The sequence below is a fragment of the Eulemur rufifrons genome, chromosome 7 (genome assembly GCF_041146395.1).
Source record: "Eulemur rufifrons isolate Redbay chromosome 7, OSU_ERuf_1, whole genome shotgun sequence".
Classification (NCBI taxonomy): domain Eukaryota; kingdom Metazoa; phylum Chordata; class Mammalia; order Primates; family Lemuridae; genus Eulemur; species Eulemur rufifrons.
This window is the reverse complement of record NC_090989.1, coordinates 285,806,434-285,822,957: the sequence shown is the minus strand read 5'-3', so window position 1 is coordinate 285,822,957 and position 16,524 is coordinate 285,806,434. Positions and strand designations below refer to the sequence as shown.

The following is a 16,524-nucleotide window of genomic DNA, read 5'->3' as shown; positions in this document are numbered from 1 at the left end:
GTGGGCGTGTCCAGCCCGCCCCGCGCCCCGCCCAGGGCCCCTACTCTTCAGTCCCGCCGATCCGGCCGCCTCTGCCCGCCGGCTTCCCGCCGTCTCTGCGTCCACGCCTGGACCTCCCGCGCGCCCGCCCATGGCCGGGAAGATGCTGTCACTGCTGCCGCCGCTGCTGCTGGCCGCCGCGGGCTTCGCCGGCCTCCTGCTGCTGTGTGTCCCCACGCGCGACGTCCGGGAGCCGCCCGCCCTCAAGGTGCGCGCCCGGGCCGCCGGCACAGTCCCGGGCGCCGTGGGCTCGGGCCCGGGAGCAGGGCGCGGGCGGCTCGGAGCCCAAGCAGGCCCAGGCTGCTCTCGTGCGTCCGCCCAAGCCCCCCACCGCGCTCTGTTCCCACCCGGGCTGGGTGGGGTCCCGGGTTCGGGGGCGGCGGCGGCGCTTCCGGGGCTACGCGGTCGGTGCTGGAGGCAGAGGTCTTGGGAATCCCGCGCCCGCCGCGGAGCCTGTCAGCGCGGCCGGCAGTCTGTCTCCCCGATCGCGCCCCGGGGCGCCCCCGGCTTCGGCCAGACTCGAGCTCCCCAGCCCAGCGCGGCCCCCAGGGGCACCCTGTGCCGCCTCTGCCCTGCACCATCGCCCGGAGTGCGCCGTTAGACGCGCAGCGGCTCAGAGTTTGGCCCAGATGGGGAGCAACAGGGCCCAGGGCCCCCTCGCCGCCACGCCGGTGGCCCCGACAGTGTGGGAGCTGCCTGTGAAGAGGGTTTGGCTGGGACAGCCCCTGCAGGTCCTAAAGGGGTTAGAGCCGGCTAGCCTGGATCTCCCCCACCCCCGACTGCCTGGGGCGGTTCCTTTAACCCTTTGCTAGGCTTGTGGGGGGTGGGGCGGAGAGCTGAGCCCGCTGCGCCCAGGAGGGGGGTCCGAAGGGTGGAGCTTGGGTGCAGGACCACCGGGTGGCGCTGGCGGAGATGGACTGGCTGGCACGTTGGTGCTCCCTGGGCTCTGGGGGAGTTCCTTGGTGGGGGGCACTGGCACAGCCCTCTCACAGGCTGGCGTTGGCATCCAGGACCTCGGAGGCGTGGTCTCCAGCCGGGCTTTCCCAGTTGGATCCGAGCCCTTACAAATGGGGTGCAGAGCTGTCCCTACTGCTGAGGCCTATTCAGCGACGCCCTGCAGCGTCTTCAAGGGAGGGGGTGTCTTCAGGCAGGGCCAGCATGGATCTGAGACCCACGTCCAGCCTCAGCTCAGACTTCCTCCCTGGGGGCCGCTATTTCAGCACCCTCAGGTGGGGTGAGGTCAGAGCAGAGGGAGGTAGAGGGAAGGGAAGAGCAGCCCAGAGTCCTGCCGCAGCTAGGCTTCCCTTCCTGAGCTTGGGCACCTCATGTTCCCAGGGAAAAGTTCCAAATGTGGTGCCGGGACCCTCAGTCCCAGGCACAGCCCCACAGCCGGGCTGGCCAGTCCTGGTGTGCTGGCTTCAGGCAGGCAGAGGAGACGAGATCTCCACTGGGGCTCCTGGCCATGTCCTCGCCATTCTCCGTCCAGTCGAGCTGCATCGCTGTGGGTGCCCTTGCCTTTCTCTGAGCTTCAGCAGGAAGCTTGCTACTGACAGGGTGGGGGTGGGGGAGCCAAAGGGTGTGGCTTCCAGGGTCCCTGGACCCCCAGGCTGACTCCCTACTGCCCCCCCCCCCCAGTACGGCATCGTGCTGGATGCTGGCTCTTCACACACATCCATGTTTGTCTACAAGTGGCCGGCGGACAAGGAGAATGACACAGGCATAGTGGGCCAACACAGCTCCTGTGATGTTCGAGGTGAGGCCCCTCAGCCCCGAACACTCCCCAGCCTGGACATCCATTCACTGTAGGGCCTCAGGGGCCCTCTCCAGCCTTAGCTGATGCAGGTCCTCACAGTTAGGCCCCTCTGCTTGGTGCTGGGTGGGGCTCACTCCAGGCAGAAGCCCCAGAAGGAGGCTGGGCCCTCTGAGCCTGGGAGGGGCTGAGGGCATCGTGCATTCTGGACAGGAAGCCCAGGTGGCAGGTGGAGGGTTTGGGCCTCACCCAGCCCACGACTGGCCTCTACACCCTAGATGGAGCAGGAGGGCCTCAGAGGACCTGGTGGGCACACCCAGGCAGGCCCCCATGAGGCTAGGCCGTGTGGACTACACCCAGTGCTTTGTCCTAGCACCTGTGCCCACACCCACCCAGCAGGCGGCAGCCTCAGAGACTCTGGGTGGCACCTGGGTTCCTTTGTCTCCAAACTGAGTGTCGTTGGGGGCTCAAACGGGTAAGGTGTGCCACCTGGTCTTGGAGCCCTAGACCCTCACCCGGCTGGCCTATGGCCCACCAGGCAGGGGCCCATCTCGAACCTTCCCTCTAGGTGGCGGCATCTCCAGCTATGCAGACAACCCGTCTGGGGCTGGCCAGAGTCTCGTTGAATGCCTTGAACAGGCGCTTCGCGATGTGCCCAAAGAGAGACACGCAGGCACGCCCCTCTACCTGGGAGCCACAGCGGGCATGCGCCTGCTCAAGTGAGTGTGCCTGTCCTGTGACTTTGCGCCTGGGTCCCCACAACAGCCCCAGCACAGGGCAGGCCCAACACACCCTCAGCAGCAGCCCTGGGCCAGGCCCTCTGGCTGGGCACACCCCAAGCACCCCTGCAGCAGGATCATGGCCACCGGGGAGCAGGCCGCTCAAAGTCCGCCCTGTTTCACAGCCTGACCAGTCCAGAGGCCTCAGCCAACGTGCTGGCAGCGGTGACTCGGACACTGACCCAGTACCCCTTTGACTTCCGCGGTGCACGCATCCTCTCAGGCCAGGACGAGGGGGTGTTTGGCTGGGTGACTGCCAACTACCTGCTGGAGAACTTCATCAAGGTGGGCCCAGCAGCCAGCCAAGTGAGCCGGGGGCGTGGACGCCCACCCACCTGCTGACCCAAACTCCACTCTCCACAGTACGGCTGGGTGGGCCGGTGGTTCCGGCCAAGGAAGGGGACGCTGGGGGCCATGGACCTGGGGGGTGCCTCCACACAGATCACCTTCGAGACAGCCAGTCCAGCTGAGGACCCAGCCAGTGAGGTCCAGCTGCGGCTCTATGGCCAGCATTACCGCGTGTACACCCACAGCTTTCTCTGCTATGGCCGCGACCAGATCCTCCGGAGACTGCTGGCCAGTGCCCTCCAGGTGCCCCTCCACCCTGCTCTCCCACACTGTGCTGTCCCCTCCTGGTGGGTTGAGCAGAGGTGGGTGTGTAGAACAGAGGCTGGACAATGGCCATACTGAGGAGTGCTTCTCCAGGCTGGGATTTGATTGGCTAGAGGAACAGGTGGGGCGGGCCCTGGCGTGTGCAAGAGCCAATAGCTGGGGAAGGGCCTGGAGAAAGGAGCGCCAGGCACAGCTCTCAGAGGGCCTTGAACGCCTGGCCAAGGGATTTGGTTTTTGTCCAGCAGGCAATGGGGAGCCATGGATTGCTCCTGAGCACAGAAGTGATGTTGCCATAGTTGTGGGAGATTGATCAGGCAGGTCCTCTGGGGTGGGTGTGGTGCACCCAGTCACCCTGATGGTCCCCCCAGACCCATGGCTTCCACCCCTGCTGGCCGAGGGGCTACTCTACCCAAGTGCTGCTCCAGGATGTGTACCAGTCACCATGCACCGTGGCCCAGCAGCCCCAGGCCTTCAACAGCAGCGCCAGGGTCAGCCTAGCGGGCAGCAGTGACCCCGCCCTCTGCCGTGACCTTGTCTCCAGGCTCTTCAGCTTCTCCTCCTGCCGCTTCTCCCGATGTTCCTTCAATGGGGTCTTCCAGCCCCCCGTGGCTGGGAACTTTATCGTGAGTCTGGGCAGACAGGGGTCTTGGCAGGTGCCCTGAGCACTGGGGGCCTGGCCACAGTGTGACTGTGCCCACAGGCCTTCTCTGCCTTCTTCTACACCGTGGACTTCCTGAGGACTGTGATGGGGCTGCCGGTGGTCACCCTGCAGCAGCTGGAGGCGGCCACAGTGACCGTGTGCAACCAGACCTGGGCTGAGGTGAAGCCTGCTCCTCTCCTCCTCCAGGGCTGCACAGCAGGGCTCAGCCGGCCGCCTCCCCAGTCAGCGTGGAGGGTCGGTGGCAGGTGCTACAGACGGCAGCAGTGGCCAGGCTGCAGCCAGGAGTTGGGAGTCAGGAGAGCCAGGGTTTCAGGTCTCCCTCACACCTGACCCTACATCCAAGACCTGGAGGGTGGAGGGGAAAGCTGGGGTCAAGGGATTGCGGCAGCAGGAAGCTTGGAGCAGACAGAGTGGAGAGGAGTGTGGCTGGACGGGAGGCGGTCGGGAGTGGCCAACCATGGAGAAGTTGGTTGGTTGATTCAGGAGAGACTCAGCAGGTAGAACTGGCAGGGATGGGGTCAGGGAGTGAGGAATTGAAGACAACACCCAGGTTTCTGGCTTCTGCCACTGGTCAGACGCTGGTGCTTTGCAAGGAAAGATGGAGAAGTTTGGGCAAATGGAGTGTGAGGTGACCACAGGACGCTCTGGGAGAAACGTGGGAGCATCTGCGGGACTTGGGTGGTGACAGAGGTCCCTTCCTGTCCTCTCTGTGCCTCGTCTCAAGCAGACTGGGGGCGGGGGGGTAGGGGGTAAGAGCCAAGTCCCGCGCTGACCTTCCAGGCGCAGGTGCTGGCTGGGGAGGGATGGGAGAGGGGCCGCTGCGGGGGGTGCCCCCTTGGACTCGGTCTTCCTGCGCCGTTTCTGGGGCCGTGTGCGTGGGGAGGGCGCAGCACGCCGCCAGCCACCTCTCCCTGGGGGCCCAGACCTCTCGGTGGTCGCTGACCGACGGCCTCCCACTCGCGTCCCAGCTGCAGGCTCGGGCGCCAGGGCAGCGGGCTCGCCTGGCCGACTACTGCGCGGTGGCCACGTTCGTGCAGCAGCTGCTGAGCCGGGGCTACGGCTTCGACGCGCGCACCTTCGGCGGCGTGGCCTTCCAGAAGAAGGTGGGGCCGGCGGGGCGCGGCGGGGGGCGGCCCCGGGGCGGAGGCCACGCCCCGGAGCTGAGGCCACGCCCCTCGCCCGCAGGCCGCGGACACGGCTGTCGGCTGGGCGCTCGGCTACATGCTCAACCTGACCAACCTGATCCCCGCCGACCCGCCGGCGCTGCGCAAGGGCACGGACTTCAGCTCCTGGGTCGTCCTGCTGCTGCTCTTCGCCGCAGTGCTCCTGACCCCGCTCTGTCTGCTGCTGCGCCAGGTGCGCGCCGCCAAATCGCCGGGCCGCATCTAGGGGCGGGCGCCTGCCGCTGCCCCGCCGCTGCGCCCCCTCCCCCGCCCCGCCCCACCCCGCGTCCCCCTCCCCCAGCTCTCCCCCATCCCACCCCTGCGTCCCCTACCCCTCCATCCGCCCCTACGCCCCCTCCCCCACCCCTGCGTCCCCTCTCCCAGCCCTCCTCCACCCCACCCTTGCATCCCCCACCCCTCCACCCCAACCCTGCATCTCCCACCCTTTCCCCAGCCCTCCACCCCACCCCCTGTGTCTTCCCACCCCTCCTCTCCACCCCCCTGGGTCCCCCACCCCCTGTGTCCCCACGACCCTCCACCCCACCCTCAGCGTCTCTGCCCCTAAGGCAGCCAGGGGAACCAAGACTGAGACTCTGGCGCCCACACCCACAGGGGGCCGGATGGGGAAAGGAGCCTCCTCCAGCCTGGGCTTTGCCTCAGGCTTTGTGCTTCTCTCCTCTTCCTGGGGGGTGGGGAATCCCTGGGCCTGTGACTCAGGGCTGGGTCTCTAGGGAACGGGGCCTCTATTCTGATAATCAGGCTCCTGGGCGCCCCCCTCTGGGGAGTCTGGGTCTGTATTGGAGGGAGGGTCAGAGCCCACAGGCTGGGAGCCCGCCCAGCGCCTATTTGTAAAAATTTTGTAATAAAAAGTTTTTCCCTGAGCAGTGAAAGGAGAGTGCATCTTTCTTGTTGCCTGTCCCCCTCCTTCCAGCTGTGCTGGCCACGCAGGCCTGCCCCTGTCCCCAGGGTGGACATCAGCTCCTCCCACTTCCTTTCTGGGCGCAGACCCGGGGCCCTGGCTGCTCCCCTGCCCTGTCGTGGTGTCCCACAGTAGCTGCAGGCTGACTAGCTTAAACGAGCGTCCCTGAGACTTTTCCGGCTGGCAGAGCCCCACAAGCCCCCAACCGCAACTGTGACCTAGGTGGGACTGGAGGCTGGGCCCTGACCTAGAGTAGGGGAAAACGGGAGGTTGGGGTAGCGGCCAGGGAGGCGGTGGAGGGGGAGGCAGTGCCGAGGCAGCTGCCTAGGGTGCAGTCAGCACCGGCGGGGACTGTGGAGGCAGGGCAAGCCCTGCAGGAGGTGGTGTGGGGCGGGAGATGAGGTCAGGGCCCCATCCTAGGGAGGCATGAGCCTCACAAAGAGCCTGGGTCTGGAGCCAAGCCACGCGGTGGCACTGCGACACCTTGCGCCTCTCACCTGGGTACTGAGTTTTCTGCGCCCGCAAGGCATCCGGGGCTCCCGCAGCCCCGCCCCCAAGCGCCGTTTTCTCCAGGATGGGAAAGCGCGGTCTTGGCGACTTGGCTACTTTTCCCACCACCCACCTTTCTGGGAAGTGAGCTCAGACACTATTTCTGTCTGACCGGTGCCCGTGAGGGGGGGGCGCGGTGGTTCTTATTCTGCGCACCCCGCCCCACACTCTGCTGCCATTTCTTGAGCTATTTTACGAAGCTGACGAGTTCTGAGACGCCGAGAAGAGGCGGCACCCGGTTGCGGAGGCTCATCCTGTTCTCTCAATGACTGAGCAAGAGGGAGGTTTCCTGGTGGGGGGGGGTTGCTCTCCGGAGGCCACGGGTGAGGAGTACGGAGCGCATCCCGGCTGCTCATTGTGCGGGGCCCCAAGGCGTTAAAGGCGGTCACCTGGGGACCGTGAACACCTTGGACAGCTCCCAGCCGGCTGTCAGCAGCAGCCCCAGGTCACTTTGCCCCCTGGTGGCCTCAATGAGAGCGGCAGTCAGGACCCGGCTGGCCCCGCGCCTGGGTGTGTGTTTTACGCGTGTGTTTCGGCACACCTGTGCATCCCGGCGCACCTGTGTGTCTGCGCCTGGTGTTCCTGCGTTCCTGTGTGCTCCCGCCTCGAGGCTGGGGCAAATCCTCCGCTCCATAAGGGTGGGGGTGCGGGCTGGCAGACAGGGAAGAGGCAAGGGGGGACCGCGTCCCGGGAAAGCCCCCGGCCAATGCCAGCCGGATTTCTGGGGAACGAGGAAGAACCCGGCGCAGAGCCCGCAGGTGCCGAGGCACCCCGAAGCCCGGAGAAGCTGGGAAAAAGGAGACCAGAGCCGGAGGGAGGGGAGGAGGAGGGGACGCAGCCTGGAGGCGCCGTCCCGCCCCCGCAGGTGGGGCGCGCAGGCGCACTCCCCGCGCGAGCCTCACTCCGCGCCACCATCCCGGATCCTTTGCCGCAGCGTCAGCGCCGCCGCCTTCTTTTCCTCTTCCTTCTCCTCTTCGGCCTCCGCCTCCTCTTCCTCCTCCGCCTCCTCCCTCTCCTCCGCTTCTCCCGAAGCGCCGCTGGGAGGCCGCGCCGAGCCACGGACCGTACGGTGCCATGCTGCCCCGGCGGTGGCGCTGAAGGATGGCGACGCCCGTCCCTCCGCCCGTGCCGCGGCATCTGCGGCTGCTGAGGCTGCTGCTCTCGGGCCTTGTCCTCGGCTCGGCCCTGCGCGGGGCCGCCGCCGCCGCCAGCCGCCCGGGTGAGCGAGAGCGCTCGGCGCAGGCCGCGGGGCGCCTGGTGCCGGGATCGCCAGGCGGGAGCCGGACTGACCAGTGCCTCCGTCACCCTCGCCGCGGCCGCCCTCGCTCGCTCAGGGCGCAGGCCCCGCAGGCCCGGTGCGCGCCGGCGCCGCCTTGCCGGGATGGGATACATAGGCGCGGCCGGGAGGGCGCGGCACCAGGACCGCCGGGGGCTCCGGGGATGGGGCCTCTCCGCGTTCCTGGAGGCGAACCTGAAGTTCATGCGCTTCTAGTTCCTGCGCTGCTTGTTTTTGTCTCTGGGTCCGTGACCCTGTCTGTGTCTCAGGTTTTTCTCCTTGCCGCTGGCTGGCGATCTGGCTTTGGGGCCGGCCGCGGGGTCTGTCCAGTGAGCGTCTTCGCGTGTGTGTTTCCATGTGTCGCTGCGGCCCCTGCGGGTGCAGGGCCGAGCGTGGGTGCCTGCCGGCCCAGGCCGCGTCTGACCTGGAGTGGGAGTTGCAGCTCGTCCTCAAGCCTCGGTGATGTCGGGCACACGCCTTGCTTTGCCTGCGGTGGAGCGGTCTGAAGGTTCCTGGACACCGGACAATCTGTCCCAGGCTCAGGGTCTCATTCTAGCTTCAACAGGGGGAGGCTATTCTGGCCTCAGAGCTTCCTCCTCCACCCCCTGCCCTCGAGGGCACTGGCCATTCTGTCTTCTGGACTAAGCGCTGCAGGTAGACTCTGGAGGAAAGTGACCAGCCCAGGGTCCTGGGGGCCCCCCTGCTTCACAGACGAGCACGGAGGTCCAGGCAGTGCAGGTTTGCAGGAACCCAAGATCCAAAGCTCACCTTTTCCTGAGGGGGCTGAACTGGGAGACTTTGTGCCGGTACAGTCACTCAATTCTCTTGGCGGCCCTGTAGGAGAGGTGCTGTTAGCCCGTGTTACAGATGAGAAAACTGAGGCACAGAGAAGTGACTGGTATGTGGCACAACTGGGATGCTAACCTGGGCAGTCTGGTTCTGTGTGTGCCACCTTAAGAGGCCAGAGCAAGGCAGCCTTCCTCCTGGGCACAGTGCCCCCAGACGGGACATTGGCATGACCAGGAGAGGCTTCTGAGGAGGCCTGGGACGGGAGCATGCCTGGCCAGCGTGGCAGAGCTGCCTCTTCAGAAAATGGTAGTTAGTGCGCGGTTGTGCTGAGCCCGGGGTAGCCAGGTGCTGTCTGTCCCTCAGCCGTGCCCTCTACAGCTTTAAGTCATCTGATTGGGAGACCTGGCAGGGCCCCTCCCGAGGCACCCCCCCCCCCAGTGCCCAGTGCCCGGGAGGGCCCTCAGGCAGCCCAAATGTGCCAGCCACTCTCCAGCTGCCATTGTTCCTGGGACCTCCTCCCCAACCTAAGGTTGGAGGGGAGGCTTCCTCTCCAAGACAAAACGGACAGCACCCACATTCTCCTGGACTGGGGGTTGGGGGGCTCAGGAGGCCCCTGGAGCTGCTTTGTACCCTGTGGCCTGGTGGACTCTGGGTTATCAGCATGGGGGAGGGACCATCTGACTCCCCAGGTGCCCAGCTGGTGGGTGGGTCCAGGCGGACCTGCTGGCCCAGGCTTAATGTTTAACCAGCCCAAGCCCCAGGCCCAGCCCACAGATACTGGAGGCTGCTGATCCAGGCTCTGGGGGTGGGGGATGCCTGGCATTGGAGCCTGTGCCCACCTGCCGCTGGGGTTGCTGGGACTTCCTCGAAGGGATGCCTACAGCCTGGAGGCTCTGAGTGTCAGGTTACCAAGGAAACCAAGCCAGGCCGGCTAAGGTCCCCCATGTCCGCCTGGGCCCCAGTGACCCTGCCTGCAGTGTGGGACAGGGGGCTGGGCAGAGAGCAAAGATCCTGGTTGGCCAGAGACACCCCCACCCCAGGCCCCCCAAGCAGGGTTGGAGGTCCTGTGGGTATCTCCCTGGCTCTGCTGGCTCACTGGGACTAGGGCCAGGGTCCCAGACCTTGGGACATTCCTTAGCTTGAAGGCAACTCAACTTCTGCATCCCAGAAGGGAAACTGAGGCAGTGAGGGCCACTGCCCCCCATCTGCCAGCATCAGAATGGGAACAGTTTGCCATGTGTGTAAGCAGGGGACCATGGTCTGGGCTCTTAAGCAGGGAGATGAAAGTGTGGTTAGGACATAGGGAACTAGGGCCTGGCCTGGAGTCCGCAGCACTGCTCAGCTCAGGCCTCCTGAGGACCTGGGGTGCCACTTGGCCCCCTGACTGTGGACCCTGGCTGTAGGAGTGACCCAGCCTGGGTTCTTTGTCTGAAGCAAGTGAGGGCAGCAGATGCTATCCTAGGTCTTCTCTGTGCCCTGGGGACAAGCCAGAGGCTAGACAGGGACTGGGACCATCTTTTGAGCTGGGTACTTGTTCTGTGATGGGCCTTTGGGGACAGCCCTGACATGTGGGAGAGGTGGCTGGCCAGCCCTTTGCTGCTCCTGAGAGACCTGGGCCCCACCCTCTGGGGCTCCCAATCTGGACAGAGGGTCCAGGATCACTTGGGACACGCTGAGGCCAGAGGCTGGACTTGGAGGGCTGTGCAGCCCTGCCCAGGGGAGCTCAGTGCTGCTGGGACGGCGAGGGTCAGTTTTCCTACCGAGGGCTGGATCAGGCCTGGAAGGTGGACCCTGGGGAGTGGGTGGGGCAGAACAGTTCTGAAAAGCTTTGGGCCTGTTTCCTTCCTGGTTCTGAGCCCTGGCAGGAGGGAGGAAGGTCCTGCCCAGAACAATGGCCACAGCCAGGCCTGGCCAGCGCTGGGGGGAGGGGCAGGGGTGGCAGTGCAGGCCCTGATCCCGCCCTGCACTGCTTCCTTCCCAGATGTGGCTGCTTGTCCTGGGAGCCTGGACTGTGCCCTGAAGAGGCGGGCGAGGTGTCCCCCAGGAGCACACGCCTGTGGGCCCTGCCTGCAGCCCTTCCAGGAGGACCTGCAAGGGCTCTGCGTGCCCAGGGTGCGACGGCCGCTGGGTACGGGAGAGCACAGATGCAGGGAAGTCGATGGGCGAGATGTCCTTCCTCCCTCCCTTCCCCACCCTGACACGTTTGCATCTATCCCTAAGAAGTCCCTGGCCCCAGCTCCCAGCTCTGTGACAGTGGTCACCAGGTCCCTGCACTCAGTGGGCGCTTGGGTCGAAAGCTGTCACTCTCCAAGTAGCCTCCCAGTCCTTTCCAGACGGTGCCGGCACAGAGCCTGGAGCTGGACTGAGGCCTGGGGCAGTTAGCGCCCCCAGGGCAAGGGATGTTGGGGAGAAATGCTGGGGTGGCCTCGAGGGAGAGGAGGGGTCAGAGTTCCCCAGGCCTGGGCCCCACAGGGTCTGCCCAAAACACTTCCAGGCATCTACGTCCCCACTCCCTGGGCACCTGTGCATCGCTTACCCATCTATCCATGGGGTGACAAAGGTTTGAGAGCGCTGGCCCCGTGTGAGCGCTGGGGCACCCGCCCGCTGGAGCCCGGAGTGTTGGGATGGCTGAGACGTGCTGGTTGTGTGGCCAGTGGGGGCTTCCTGGGAGGGGTGTGGAAGAGGGCACTGTGAAGCGGTGAGCAGGGTGCCCTGTAGAAGGGTTGTCCTTTTTTGGTGGTGTGTGTGGGCTACCTGGGAGCTTCTGTCTGGATTGTGGGGGCCAGTGGGGGCCCAGCCAACAGCCCCACCTGTGACAACTGCCCTTCCTGTCTCCTGGTGACTGGGGAGGGGCTGGATGCAGGGGCTTACTTTGGCCTCTTCCCAACTCCTTGGGGAATCACGGCCCCCTCTCAGCCGGAGAAGGTGCTTGGAGGTGGGGAGGGGGTTGCTGCCCAGTGCCCTGCCGATCCCTTTATGGACAACTCTGGGGTTACAGACCCCGTGCCCTTCTCCTGCCTGGTCTTCGTGAATTTCCCTAGCACCTTCTCCCCTGGCCCACCCCCACTGTCCTGAGCCGCTGCTCATGTGAAGGCCCTCCCTTGTCACCATGGCAACCCAGGATGGAGAGGGGGTGCCTACAGGCTGGTACCCTGTCCTCAGGCCACCAGTGCCTGGGTGGAGCATGGAGGGAGAAGGGAGGGTCTGGCTCCTGGATGGGCCTCTTGGTCCTGGGAGGCCACCTGCGGCTGTGCTGTCATGAAGGGCTGGGGGCCTCTCCACCTGATGGCCCCTCACTCTCCCCAGGGGAGGACCGACCCCAGCCCAGACTGGAAGATGAGATCGACTTCCTGGCCCAGGAACTAGCCCGGAAGGAGGCTGGGCACTCAAGTCTCACGGCCCCGCCCCTGCCCCAGGCGGGGCAGCAGCTCCCAGAGGCTGGTGAGAGCCCCCTCCCTGCGCCCACACCCTTGACCTCGGCCTGCCCCTGTTCTAACCAGCCCTCTCTCTCAGCAGCCACTGTGGGATTCTCAGAGCGGGGTCAAGGACCCAAGCCCGGCCTCCCCTCAGCGCCGGGAGCCCCGGCACCCACGCCCCGCACCTCCTGGGGCTCCCCTGTGTCCTCTGGGCCAGTGCACATGTCCCCCTTGAAGCCCCGGGGCGGGCGCGGTGACGGCCTCGCCCTCGGTAGGTCACGGCCAAGGCGGGCGTGGGGGGGGGGCCCCACTGAGAAGGCCGCCCTCACCGCGCCCCTCCCGCAGTGCTGATCGTGGCGTTCTGCGTGGCCGGCGCGGCCGCCCTCGCCCTGGCCGCCGTCTGCTGGTGCAGGTGAGCGCAGCGGCGGGCGGGGCGGCGGGCGGGGCGGGGCGGGGCGGGGCGGGGCGGGGCGCGGCGGCGGGCGGGGCGGGGCGGGGCGCGGCGCGGCGGCGGGCGGGGCGGGGCGGGGCGCGGCGGCGGGCGGGGCGGGGCGGGGCGCGGCGGCGGGCGGGGCGGGGCGGGGCGCGGCGGCGGGCGGGGCGGGGCGGGGCGCGGCGGCGGGCGGGGCGGGGCGGGGCGCGGCGGCGGGGCGGCGGGGCGGGGCGGCGCGGGGCGGCGGGCGGGGCGGGGCGGCGCGGGGCGGCGGGCGGGGCGGGGCGGCGCGGGGCGGCGGGGCGGCGGCGCGGGGCGCGGCGGCGGGCGGGCGGGGCGCGGCGGCGCGGCGGGCGGGGCGGGGCGGCGCGGCGGGCGGGGCGGGGCGGCGGGGCGGCGGGGCGGCGGGGCGGCGGGGGGGCGGGGCGCGGCGGCGGGCGCGGGGGCGGGGCGCCGCGCGCGCGTGCGAGGTCTCAGGCCCCCTCCCCGCAGGCTGCAGCACGAGATCCGCCTGACCCAGAAGGCAGACTACGCGGCCGCCAAGGCCCCCGGCTCGCCCGCGGAGCCCCGCATTTCCATTTCGGTGCGTGGCCGCCCCCCAGCCCCACGGCTCCCGCCCCCTCCTGCTGTGGCCTGACCCTTGCCCTCTGCCCCACAGCCTGGGGACCAGCGGCTGGCGCACAGCGCCGAGATGTACCACTACCAGCACCAGAGGCAGCAGATGCTGTGCCTGGAGCGGTGAGCGCCCCCACCCCAGCCCTGCACCCGGCCGCCCCCTTGCCAGTCCCCCTGCCCCCGTCCCAGTCCCCACTTCCCATTTGGGCCACTGGCACCTGGAGGGTGTAGCGAGGACCCAGCCATCTCGCCTCCCACTCAGGCATAAAGAACCCAAGGAGCTGGACTCGGTCTCCTCGGAGGAGGAGAATGAAGACGGCGACTTCACGGTGTACGAGTGCCCGGGCCTGGCCCCGGTGAGTGTGGCATGGGGGAGGGGTGTGCCAGCTCATGGGTGGGGGCGGGTCCCTCCCCAGCAGGGTGTCCCCCACTCCCACGGTGCTGCCCGCCTAATGCCCGCCTTCGCAGACCGGGGAGATGGAGGTCCGCAACCCCCTGTTCGACCACGCCTCTCTGTCCGTGCCCCCGCCGGGCCCAGGCTCACCGTCCGCACCGCAGTGACTGGAGGCCGGTGGTGCCCACGTGCTCCCACCACGGGGGAAGGGGCAGGCGGCATTTCCCTCTGAGAAGAACATGTTCTGATGTTGCCCGCTTGTGGCTGGGCCATGGGGTGCTGGGCCTAGAACCCCTTGGCAGGGAGACCCCTCCTTCGTGCCGGGAGACTTCTGTTCCCCTTGTGTCTCTGCTGTTTGGTTTGGACCCCAAACTGGAGGGGGAAGGGATAACCCTAGAGCCCAGGCATGGACGGGGAATTTGGGAGACAAAAGCCAATTAAAGTACATTTCAAACCTGTGCCTTCTGGGTGTGTTGGAGTCATGGGTTAATAATCCTCAGCCCTGGTGGATGGACCTTTGAGGGGGAGGTCTGGGGCCTTCTACACTCCCAGAGAGAGGGGGCTCTCTGTCCCCTACTTAGGAAGACCCTGCCGTGGAGGCTGGGAGAGAGGCAGAGAGAGGATGGTCCCTATCCCCCTGCTCAGCTGAGCAGAAGGTGGGAGGAGCAGGACCGCAGGCAGGGACTGTGGGTTTCATACAGGGACGACACAGACCCCTGGGCCCCTGCAGCACATGCGGGAAGGGGGCACGCCAGGCGGGCAGACCCAGGTGGGCCCGGTGCGGGAGTAAGATGCCAGGGCCCTCGCATGCCTGGGGCTGGATTGGCCGCCACTCCCGCAAACTGAGGAGGCAGGAGGCCAGAGTCAGGGAGAGGACTGTGTGGTCAAAGGCCCCAGGCCGGGCGCAGATCGGGCTGTGTGTCCCCCTGAGGCCAGGGAGTGGGGAGGATGGGGCCAGAAGTCCAGGTTCCTCGCCAGTCCCGATATGGGAAAGGTAAGGCTGGTGTGGGACAGCCAGGTCCCTGAGGAAAGAGTGGGCCAGAGAGGCTGCTGGAAATCGGGTCACCTGTGCTTGGAGCTGCTGGTTTGTCCACAGCGGCATGTGGTGGGGGTCAGAGCCCACCCAGGACAGGAAACTCCCTTCCCCCCCGCCCCATCTGTGACCTTGGGCCGGCCCGTGGCTAGGAGCCTGTTTCCCGTGGGCTCTGGTGTGAGGGGGGGCCCGTGCAGGTGGGCCGGGTGGATGCTGGGCACCCAGCCTGGCACCTCCGTGCTCACTGACCCAGTCGGAGCCATTAGGGGAGACAGCCTCAGAGCAGGTGCAGAGAGACCGAAGCTTCACTTGAGGGCGAGAGCACCCTGGCACTGTTTCTCTGCTGGGCCCTGCATGGCATCCGCCTGTCCTACCCCTGCTGGCCCGACCCAGGGGTGAAAGCAGCCACTGGGTGTGTCCCATCTTCTTGGCCTTTTGAGGGTCCCCAATCTATCCCCAGGGTCTATGCTGCCCACTCTGAGGTCTGGCAGGAGGGTCCCCCTCCCTGCGGCAGCTGCAATGAGATGGGAGCGGTGGGCCTGGGCTGAGGTCCTCTGGGCAGGGGATGCCCTCAGCCCATGTACCTGGCACAGAGCCCTCACCTTCCAGTTCAAAGACAGCCCTGTGGTTTGTCCAAACTCCTGCCCCCAGCCCTCACGAGCCACCCTTGCTCCCATCAGCCCCAGGATGGGTGGGCTGCCCTGGGGCCTGCCCTGCCTTGCCCACAGGCCCACCACCCTCTTCCCCTCCACTTTCCTGTGCCTGCCCCGGGGCTTCTGCTGAGGGGCACCTTCCCTGGCAGCAGCGCGGGCAGGTCTCGCCTTGGCCCTCTGGCCAGACCTGACCCTGAGCCCCTGAGCCGTCTACAGGAGTGGCCTCGGCAGCTCAGCCCACCTCACTGGTTCTCAGGAAAGGAAGCTCAGCACAGTACTTCCAGCCTTAGCAACCTTCCCAGCACAGGAGCCTGGGGGTGCCAGTCCCACACCCCAGCAAAGACCCTAGTGTGACACATCCACGTGGAGACTCTGGGCAAGGCCACACTTGGCACAGAATGTGGGGTGTGTAATCCCCTAGCCACGACCCTAGGAAGTGGGAGCCTCCCCAGTTTTGGGCCCTGGGAGACCCACCCCCTGCCAGGCTGGGGCTGGGCGGCTGGACCCTGGATCCCCAGCCCCCTGGCTGCAGCCCTCAGCACCGCCGGCAGCTCGGAGGAGCAGGTCTTGGCGCAGAGCAGAGAGGATGTGCAGCACCGGGGGGTGCGGTGCGGTCCCTGGAGGACCAGCACCCTGCAGCCCCTGCAGCTGGCCCAGGAGGTCCACCTGGACAAGGACAAGGATCTGGACGCGCCACCTCACCCTCAGCTTGGCGGGCACAGACTGGGAGGGGAGGGCGGGGACAGCTGCAGTAACCTGTGCCTGCAGCCACTGGCCCTGGCACTGCCCGTGTGCAGCCCCTCTGCCAGGCCCCCGCCTGCGGGCCTGCTTGGCCACATGCCAGCCCCCAAGGCCCCCCTCCCTCTGTGCACCCACCTTTCCAGAGGTGAGCGCAGAGGGGTTCCCCCCCACCCCATCATTGAGAATAAAGCGGGCAGGCTCCTTCCTTCAGGAGCCAGGTGGGTTTGGGGTTCACCACCAGGGGGCCCTCAAGGCACGTGTCCAGACCACCCGCTCAGGCCAACCCTCGGGCAGGCGGGTGGTCAGGAGGGCAGCCAGGCTCAGCCCGCTCCCCGAGGCACCCCTTGGGCTGGGGCTGGGTGCCCCTCTTTTGCCACCCATGGAGGGAGGCCTCTTCCCATGGCACCCACCGAGAGGTCGGCCCACCAGGAAGGGTCGCAGGGAAAGCGCGCAGTTCCTGATCCGCGGTGCTCACAGGCGGCCGAGCGGGGCTGGTGCCCGCCTGTGTCCCAGCAGACCCAGCGAGTCGCGGGTGGGTGGGGTGAGGGGCAGGATGACGCCACCCCGACTTTCCTTTTGACTCAGCCCCTTTCTTTCCTCTGAGAGCCTTTCGTTCTGACCCATTTCTGGGCAAACCTCTGAGCCCCACCTGCCAGATTGCAGGTTCCCACAACTGGGCCCCCCGCAGCCAACAGGAGCGGG

At 67.1% G+C, this 16,524-nt stretch overlaps 2 protein-coding genes across 4 annotated transcripts; both read left to right on the top strand.

The window, feature by feature from the left end:
* The first annotated feature begins 130 nt into the window (after positions 1 to 130).
* Positions 131 to 5,230, top strand: ENTPD2 (ectonucleoside triphosphate diphosphohydrolase 2). Of its 2 annotated transcripts, none has more exons than XM_069474844.1 (9): positions 131 to 247; positions 1,675 to 1,792; positions 2,358 to 2,508; positions 2,694 to 2,853; positions 2,932 to 3,159; positions 3,549 to 3,803; positions 3,881 to 4,000; positions 4,879 to 4,944; positions 5,027 to 5,230. In XM_069474844.1, exons 1-9 carry the CDS (start codon positions 131 to 133, stop codon positions 5,228 to 5,230), a joined length of 1,419 nt encoding a protein of 472 aa, XP_069330945.1. The 2 variants fall into 2 exon arrangements, with proteins under 2 accessions (XP_069330945.1, XP_069330944.1); XM_069474843.1 differs by having other exon boundaries at positions 4,810 to 4,944.
* Positions 5,231 to 7,463: 2,233 nt separating this feature from the next.
* NPDC1 (neural proliferation, differentiation and control 1) lies at positions 7,464 to 13,845 on the top strand. 2 transcript variants are annotated; one of them, XM_069474842.1, is made up of 9 exons: positions 7,464 to 7,691; positions 10,519 to 10,665; positions 11,844 to 11,978; positions 12,054 to 12,224; positions 12,299 to 12,365; positions 12,879 to 12,969; positions 13,045 to 13,124; positions 13,264 to 13,357; positions 13,470 to 13,845. In XM_069474842.1, exons 1-9 carry the CDS (start codon positions 7,574 to 7,576, stop codon positions 13,560 to 13,562), a joined length of 996 nt encoding a protein of 331 aa, XP_069330943.1. In that variant the 5' UTR covers positions 7,464 to 7,573; the 3' UTR covers positions 13,563 to 13,845. The 2 variants fall into 2 exon arrangements, with proteins under 2 accessions (XP_069330943.1, XP_069330942.1); XM_069474841.1 differs by having other exon boundaries at positions 12,051 to 12,224.
* The last annotated feature ends 2,679 nt before the right edge of the window (positions 13,846 to 16,524 follow it).

Excerpts from the sequence above, each read along its gene's own strand:
- ENTPD2 (XM_069474843.1), top strand. The coding sequence starts at position 131 with ATGGCCGGGAAGATGCTGTCACTGCTGCCGCCGCTGCTGCTGGCCGCC. Across the intron at positions 248-1,674 it reads GGGAGCCGCCCGCCCTCAAG|TACGGCATCGTGCTGGATGC; the intron begins GTGCGCGCCCGG and ends CCCCCCCCCCAG. Across the intron at positions 4,001-4,809 it reads GCAACCAGACCTGGGCTGAG|CTGCAGGCTCGGGCGCCAGG; the intron begins GTGAAGCCTGCT and ends CTCGCGTCCCAG.
- NPDC1 (XM_069474841.1), top strand. The coding sequence starts at position 7,574 with ATGGCGACGCCCGTCCCTCCGCCCGTGCCGCGGCATCTGCGGCTGCTG. Across the intron at positions 12,366-12,878 it reads GCCGCCGTCTGCTGGTGCAG|GCTGCAGCACGAGATCCGCC; the intron begins GTGAGCGCAGCG and ends CCCTCCCCGCAG. Across the intron at positions 13,358-13,469 it reads AGTGCCCGGGCCTGGCCCCG|ACCGGGGAGATGGAGGTCCG; the intron begins GTGAGTGTGGCA and ends CCGCCTTCGCAG.